The 8,924-nt window shown below is 39.9% G+C and overlaps 1 protein-coding gene across 1 annotated transcript; it reads left to right on the plus strand.

Annotated features, from left to right (window-relative positions):
• The first annotated feature begins 268 nt into the window (after positions 1-268).
• On the plus strand, positions 269-8,309 carry LOC139709171 (arsenite methyltransferase-like). The gene is made up of 8 exons (XM_071621125.1): positions 269-426; positions 1,895-2,045; positions 3,027-3,163; positions 4,180-4,331; positions 5,276-5,407; positions 6,114-6,256; positions 7,053-7,163; positions 8,200-8,309. The coding sequence occupies exons 1-8, from the start codon at positions 269-271 to the stop codon at positions 8,248-8,250; spliced, it is 1,035 nt and encodes a 344-aa protein (XP_071477226.1). The 3' UTR covers positions 8,251-8,309.
• The last annotated feature ends 615 nt before the right edge of the window (positions 8,310-8,924 follow it).

Genomic DNA, 8,924 nt, shown 5'->3' on the forward strand with positions numbered 1-8,924 from the left:
ACGGCATCTGCACTAACAACAAAATGCGTACACTTGGCACGGTAACCTTCGTGAACCCTCAGTTACGAGCCCCGGCCAACCCGACTACACTACCGCTATCTACGGCGGCCAACGGGTAATTGACATTATGTTCATGAGGGAATTGGCTTACGCTGCTGTGTCCACTACTGGAAGCGGGGTTCTCTGTGAAAATTTGGAATCGTAGATACACTGTGCGTCTATTCGCATAGCACGATTTGCCCACAGTCAGAGTTGTGATATTTCTGACATGGCCGTCGCTAAAGATGTCAAAGAATACTACGGAAAGACGCTATCTTGCAGCGACGATGTCCGCACTTGTAAGCCGTGTATGCTGGAGGATCGCAGCCAGGTCCCGGCTAGCGTGCGGGAAGCTCTCGCCATGGTTCACCCAGAGATTGAGAACACGTACGTAACTCATTACCATGCCGACGCTGAATTAGCCACTTGCTTCACAATATCATACCCATGCGTTCTAAACATGTTGAACTACTAGTATTGTACTAGATCATTGTGCTAATGTAAAATGAAGAGAGAGAATTTAGATTATCTACCATCTAAGGCATAAGCTCGTTGACAAGAATGTCGGGAATATATAATATATCAAGAAGGGTTCAATTCTTCCCTAAGGCTAAACTGTAAAACTGTGCAGAGCCAATTACAATAAATTTTCAGTACAACTTTAATATGCTTATAAAATATGGATGGCAAATGCCACGTTCTGCACAAGTGTGTTTGACTGCACACTAGAATGAAACCACATTTACCAAAGAAGACACGTCAGAAATCCCACAGCTGGAAAGGAGGAAAACTGAGGAATGTTTGATATCACTAGATATCACTCCAGAAGATGTACTTTCCAAACTAGAATTACTATCAAAGTACAAGAGTGCAGGGCCAGATGACATTCACCCTTGTGTCTTACATGAGACAGCCGCCTCTGTAAGTACACCCCTCGCAATCATCTTCTCTAAGTCGTTTCATAGTGGGAAGCTCCCATCCGCCTGGAAAATGAGTCATGTTGTTCCAGTACACAAAAAGGGAAGTAAAACTGAAGCAAGTAACTACCGCCCAATAAGTTTAACGTCCGTCCCTTGTAAAATCATGGAATCACTCATCAGAGACAAGATAGTTGGAACATATGATGTCAAATAATCTCATCTGTGACTCTCAGCATGGATTTGTGCCTGGTAGGTCATGTGTCACACAACTGCTTAACACCCTTGAAAAGTGGACTGCCCTGCTAGACCAAGGAGACATGGTTGATGTCATTTACCTAGATTTCCAAAAGGCCTTTGACAGCGTTCCGCACCAACGGCTTTTGGCCAAACTTGAAGCATACAACATCTCGGGGAACTTCAAGGCCTGGATAGCAGACTTCCTCAGTGGCAGAAAGCAAAGAGTAACTGTTAATACAGCTAGATCAGAATGGTGTAATGTGATGAGCGGAGTCCCTCAAGGAAGTGTATTGGGACCAACATTATTTGTATTGTACATCAATGACCTTCCTGAGGTGCTACACAGTACTGCACGAATCTACGCAGATGACACAAAGGTATTCTGGAGTTGCAGGCCCCTTCCTTATCGCACAACTATTCCGCATCGTTCGCGTTTGAGGATGATGGCTGCAAATTTCCGGCATCGAACAGTGAACTTGTAGTTCCATTGGAATCTTCAGCATTTTTTCTGTATGTGAGTGGGATTTCATAGAATTTCAGTGACGAAATGTGATTCAAATATGCATAAACAGTAACTATGGCGAGGTGCGGGTCACCCAAGTATACATGTGAATGGTATAGAGACTGACTTTCAGTCAAGTAATGGATTTTTTATTCTATGTGTGTAATGTAATGGATTTTTTTTTTTTTTTCTGCAGGTATTACGGATGTGGTCTTGTGATGCCGAGTCTGGTGAGGGGGGCAACTATTCTGGACCTTGGCAGTGGAGCGGGGCGGGATTGCTACGCCCTGAGTAAGCTGGTGGGAGCCAATGGTCACGTCACTGGGATCGACATGACAGAAGAACTGGTAATGATCCTCAGTTTCCTCAATCCTTTGATGGGCTGTAATGTCTCGTTATTTTAAAAAAGAAATGATAATAATTGACTTAATTTCTGTCAGCTGCATGTTATGTATATCTTTCCAGTACTGTCATTTCAAATCTCCACAGTGCTAAATTTGTTCACGTTCTTTTGAATACTTTTTGTTTAAATCTCTTGTAAAACCTACTCAGTGATGAACTGTCATTCCACAGACCGATCCTTGGAAAAGTTCAGACTCACATGTATATTTCTCTATCCAGAGCTCTCAGACTCTTAAATGTTACAATTTCATCTATTTTGATCCCCATCCTAGGGACAAATTTAATCAAGACTCAATCAATCTAAAATAAGTTTGAGCTCAAATTCAGTGGATTGATCCTTTCAGAAGTGTTCAGACTCACATACATTTCTCTATATACAGGCTTGTATAGACCTCTCAGACTCGAAATTGTCGCAAGTTAATCTGTCCTGCAAATTCAAATTGAATTAGTCTCTGCCAGTGGAGGACAATGTCATACATGATGACCTTTTCATATAATGTCTGACTATGTGGGGGGAAATTGGCTTCAATTCACTGACTGCATTGAATTTAGAGGTTGCAGAATTATGAACTGCATGTGACATTTCATCAAGATCATTCAGTAAAGGAGTAGTAGGCTTTTTTTTATTTCATTGGAGTATCATTTCTTGTGTATAACAGACTTGTGAACACTTCATGCAAGACAATTTAGAGAAGTTTATTGAGATTCTGTGATTTTGAGTATTTTCGTCCTGGTAAGTTTAATCATTTAAAATTCATAGATTTAATATATATATATATATATATATATATATATATATATATATATATATATATATATTTCTAGACATATATGTATGTATACATCAATATATATTTGTATATATAATTCATTATGACTGACTTTTTTTCTCTGTCTTTTTTTTTTCCATTCTCTTTATTCATCAGTTGGATGTTGCCAAGAAATTCATATCATATCACCAAGAGAAGTTTGGCTACAGCAAACCCAACGTGGAGTTCCGGCAAGGACTCATCGAAAACTTGAAAGAGGCAGGACTGAATGATGACCAGTTTGACATTGTCATGTGAGTGAGGTCAAAGTTCATATACCAACATTCCAAAGAAGTATAGTTTTGGGTTTTTTTTTTTTTATAAGGATATGTAGTAGAATCTTATTCATTTTTTTTTTTTTGCTTCTCTTATTCTCTTTTTTTGCTTGCCTTTTGGTAGTCTATCAGGCATATGTCTCAAGCATGATATATACAAATACTGCTTCAAAAGGCACAGTTAAAACCATTTGCCAGTGAGCATAACACTTTTACGAAATCATCAAGGGCAAATAGAAAAGAAGTGCTCAGTCAGTAATTTTGTTCTATATACTGCACCCCAGTCAATTGAAGATATTTATTCTAACTAAGGCATTGAAATGATATTGTCTTGCTACTTGGTCAGAGAAATTACATATAGTGTATTTCCAAAATGCACAAATATAGATATAAGAATTAGATAATACAGACACAAGATATATTTATGGACATCTTACTCAGCCTAGTCACTAGTTTTCGCTATACTGCCTGGTAGTCAGCTAGCGGTTCCTAGGACTGCATTTTTGGCCAATCAGAGACCAAGAAGCTCCTAGGATCTTAGAATAAGGTATATGAATAAATATGATCAAAAACAAGTAGACTGTCAGAGTTTACAGTGCATTAATATTTTTTTTGGGGGGATAAAATGATCCATTATGATTTAAAACTTAATGCTTTCATATATTTTCCCAACTTTAATAGCTGTCTTTGAGTGGTTCTGGGACAATTACCCCCTGGACAATTACTGCAGACCTTTCCTATGGCACTTGTTGCCCTAATTCTAATCCTGAACCTAATCATAGCCCTAATTCTAATGCTAATCCTATCTCTATGTCTATCACCAGCTGGTATTTAGCTGGGGATAATTGTCCTGGGGGTAACTTTCCTGATACGCTTTGAGGACTTGCAGCAAATCGGAAGTGTGTCTACATCTTCTCTAGATGTTAGCACTTAGGGTTGTTACACTGCACCTTTGAGTTATGTTTCCTCAGTCTCGTTTGACCTCTACCCTGTAGATCCAACTGTGTCCTCAGCCTCTCTCCGGACAAGCCGTCCGTCCTGAGGGAGGCTCATCGTGTCCTACACCAGGGAGGTGAGCTTTACTTCAGCGACATCTATGTGGGTCAGGATATCCCCATGCGTATCAAAGTGAACAAGGTACTCTGGGGTAAGTTTATGATTATTTGTTGCGGGTTCTTCCACCAATTGGTTATGCTTATGTACCTTGAAATCAGAAGAAAAGGATATGAATCGACATTGACAAGCATTCATCTCCTGTGGGAATGAGGAACCGTAACAACGTGATTGATGATATGTTTCCTTCAAAGTAAATGTCCTGTTATTTTTAGTATATGAGAAAGTGTTCTGTAAATCTGCTCTTATGTGCATATATTTGGAATGCCCAGTGATATCTACCCCCTTCTATAGAAATTAAGAATAACATTTAATTTTCCTGTTACTATGAAAACAAGACTGAATCGTGATATGTGTCCTGTTTGAGTCATCACCTTATCCCATACTGACCCCTTCATCATTTGACACTTTATTACCTTGTGAATGTGAGCTACTCTCTGTAAACTTACTACTACTAAAGCTTACAAATTAATGATAATCTTCCAGATTTTCTCGGACTCGCCATTCTTGCAATCTTTGCTAATTACAGTGAAACTGATTTTGATTTTGTATTAATTCTACTTTATATTATGCATTCTGATGTCAATCCTGGTTTTCTGTCGGAGACTTTAATAGTAATACAATATATTTCAAATGACTATCAGTTTTGATGAATATTGTCACACTTTGAACATGCTGAAAACATGAAACATTTTTGCTATGTTGGGAGATTTTTATCAATTCCATGCTCTTTTTAGTTTTAACAAAGAATATGAGCACATATATTTGCAGATACATCAAACAAGAACAGAAACATTTTATGTGTAAAATCAGAAATAAGTGAAGTTCACTTGACCTGGCCCTGAAGAAAAGTTTCCACTTTGCAATACTTCATCATTCAATAATTTTTTCTGCACTATTGAGTGACAGATGGCAAAAAAAAAAAAAAAAAATGGTGATCTGTTTATGATGTCCCCTCCATTTTTCCCCCTCCTTCAGGTGAAGGCATGGCTGGTGCCCTCCATTGGCAAGAACTGGTCAGGCTGGCCAAGGAGATCGGGTTTACAACCCCTCGATTGGTCACTGCCCAAGTGGATGAAGTGAATGATGAAGAGCTGCAGGAGATAGTTGGTTTGTTTCTTCCTTTCCATCTTACTTGTCATAATGTCATAATGTGGTGTTCGAGTTGCCAACATTGCTGCATAGGTAATACACTGTAATACAACTCTGTGACCTTTCACCCTTACTATGCTTTGTTCACCGATCGGTGCAGAAATCCTGAAACTGGTACAGTGCAATTCGTCAAACAACTTTGCAAGTCATGGCCAGATGCATTGGCATTTGAAGGGTTAAGAATGACATTACTTCATTGTAGCCAACATGCATGCAATATTCGATTAGATTCTTGGGCTTTAAAGTTGATGGATAAAGAAAAACAAAGGTACTGGTGAATATGTGCATGTCATGGTTTCCATGATTATACTGAATGCTGCCATGTACGGTAAGTACTTGTTTGTGTTTTGTCTTTGTGCATTTTTACATGCTGTATAGTACACATAATATACTTAATTCTGATGTGATTGTGTGCTAGAAAGATAAAGTAGTTGTGCATGTCATGCAGTGTCTTGTGTATAATTTGTTCAATGTAAAAGATCTGAAGCTCTAGCCACTTGGCAGCTTTCATTGTCTAGCATTCCAAATTCATCTCATAATTTTTATTTAAAAAACAAAAACAAAACATGGATGAAAGAGATTCAATTAGTCATTGCAAATTCACATCCCTTTTTCTATGGAGAGTGAAGAAGTTTTTATTCTTTGCATTCAATGTGATTGCCAGGTGATATTATCTACGTATCAGCAACATACAGACTCTTTAAGTCTTCAGAAGATGCCAGTGACAGTCCTACGGTGGCGACATATGATGGCTCGCTTCCAGAATACGAAGAATCTCTGCCTTTTGATAAGGAGCATACTTTTGTGGTAAGCCTGTCGAATGATAGTATTTTACTCATGTCAGGGCTACCAACCTTGAGTGAGAGTTTGGAGTGAGACACTTGTGAGGAAACAGAGTGACCAAAGCCAAGAGATCAACAAGGCGGGGCAGGATGGTGTGGAAGAGGGGTGTCCCCCCCCCCCCCCTCTTTCACTGTGGGGAGCAATCTGGTGCATATTTTTGTCCGATTACAAATCATACATACAGCCTGTGAGGAAAATCTTGAAACTTTGGACTGGGACATTTGGAATGTCAGAAGAGCAGGGATTTTGGGGACAATTCTCTTTTTAAATTTCTATTTTTGGGATTCAGCATGAGAAATCATCTGAAGTGAGACAGTTAGAATTTGATGCATTTAGTCTCATGCTGATTGCATGAGAGTTAGCAAGCCTGTTATATTACTGTTTTTGTTCTCCTGTAAGAATACATTTCATTTAATGTCAATCTTATGAGTACCTTTCGTAATCTTATCGTTGCTTCTTTATTGTTTTCACTTTTCATGTATATGGCTCTACTATTGTTATTATGTCAGCATTTCCAGGTACCCATTTTACATCTGGGTTGAGAAGAAAGTGGTGGTTGTTATATTGACTGAGGATGTGTGTCCTGAGCAGGACTAACCATGATCTTCTGTTTAAGAACCCAAGGCCTAAACTCTTATACCACTGTCTCACAGAGTTTACCTTTCATTTTCAATACAACAACAGCACCAAGTTTCTATGTGGTTGTTGTGGTGCAGATTAGTTATTGTTTAATGTTTGTACCTGATACGTCTTTTCACAGGCCAATGTTCCACAGACAGTGGATGGTGAGCTAGCATCCATTCTAAAGATATCCAGATACAGCAAAGCCTTCCGAATTGAAGACATCGCCGAAAGTGAAAGAGACTCCCAGGTAAAGTGGCAAAGTTTCTCCTTTCCTTACCTTCTGTGTGTCTTTTTCTCCTCCTCCTCCTCCTCCTCCTCTTCTTCTTCTTTCTCCTCCTCTTCCTCATCCTACTCCTCCTCCTACTCCTTCTACTCTTCTTCTTTCTCCTCCTCTCCCTCCTCCCCCTCCTCCTCCTCCCCTCCTCCTCTTCCTCCTCCCCTCCCCCTCCTTCTCCTCTTCCCTCTTCCCTCTTCCTCCTCCTCCACCTCCACTTCCTCCTCTTATCCTCTTCCTCTGTTCCTCCTTCCCTCCTCCTCTGCACATCTTCTCCTCTACTGCCTTTTTCTTTCCTCCTCCTCCCCTCCTCCTCCTCCTTCCGTTCCTTCCACATTCTTTTCCTCCACCTCCACTGCCTCCTTCTCTTCTCCTCCTCCTCCCATTATCCTACTCCTCCTTCTTTCCCACTTCCTCCTCCTCTACCTCCACTGTCTACTTCTCTTCTTCTCTCTTCCTCCTCCCTTCTCCTCCTCCCACTTCTCTTCCACATCCTCCTCTTCCACAGCCTTCTTCTCTTCTTCTCCTCCCCTCCTCCTCTTCCTCCTCCTCCTCCTTCTTTTCCACATCCTTCTCCTCCACCTCCACTTCCTCCTTCTCCTCCTCCTCCTCCCCTACTCATCATCCTCATTTACAATGAAATTTTCAGAGGGTGTATGTTTGTTTGTTTGTTTGTTTGTTTCATTTCCATCTGAGGAGATGGCTGGATAGCCCATATTCAGCTGCAATAGCTGGTCTTCCATGGGGTCCAGTTGGATGTGAGGTGGGACCACTTCACCGGGGTAAACACCCTGCTCTTTGCGATGAATGAATGAAGCGGGATCTTTTACGTGCAAGAGTTGTTACTTTCTCATACGCGGGACCTCCATTTTATGTCCTATCCGAGGGACAGAGTGTTTTGCCTCTTGTGTGATGTTCTTGTGCAGTTCTCATTTCATTGATGTTTCAACTTGAAATGCCCTCTCTCCCTTCCTTATGCATCGTTTTCTTTGTACCTTCCACAATATAGGTCATCAAGTCTTGTCCAGTAGACCCATACAAATACATCAAGCAGGACTAATGGAGTGTCATTTCTGTGGTCAATGTCAAGTTTGTCTGGAGTTCGTGTACAAATGCAATGACATAGCATTCATGCCTTCCTGCCGTCAACGTCAGCCACAGGTTGTGACATCTGTGAGAACTCATGACCCAAAATATTTCTCTTTCAAGGTTTTTGAAGCATCGTGGAAATAATCAGATAGTGCAATATTATAAATGCTGGTATGTTATGCTGAATATCCTCAGTGATATAGGAACTTCTTGTTTTGTATGATGAATATTAAAGGTCAGGACTATCATGGCTGTTTCTTTTTTTCCCCAATGATAAGATTACATTCAAATTACATTGATGATCTTTCTTTGTACTGATGTGACGATTATCAAGTGATAAATAAGTGTGTATCTACCAGTGATATTACAATATCAAGATATTCTCTAGTGTCATATTCAATAGGCTTCTGGAGATTGGTTTCTCCCTAAATCATGTAACAGTCAAATATTTATTTCTTCAATTCTGGAGACATATCTGTATTTTAAATTCTCATTAAAAAAAAAATATAATGCATTCTGTCATCACAACTCTTAAGAAGGTCAAAAGCATCTTCCACAGTCAGTGTGACAACAACAATACTGTATGCGCAGAATATTTTGCAAGGTTTTTTTGTTAGTTTTTTTTTTGCGAATTTAGCGGGTCCG

This window comes from Diadema antillarum, unplaced genomic scaffold, assembly GCF_040938485.1.
Source record: "Diadema antillarum isolate AM-2024a unplaced genomic scaffold, OU_Dant_1.0 seq00001411_RagTag, whole genome shotgun sequence".
Taxonomy (NCBI): Eukaryota; Metazoa; Echinodermata; class Echinoidea; order Diadematoida; family Diadematidae; genus Diadema; species Diadema antillarum.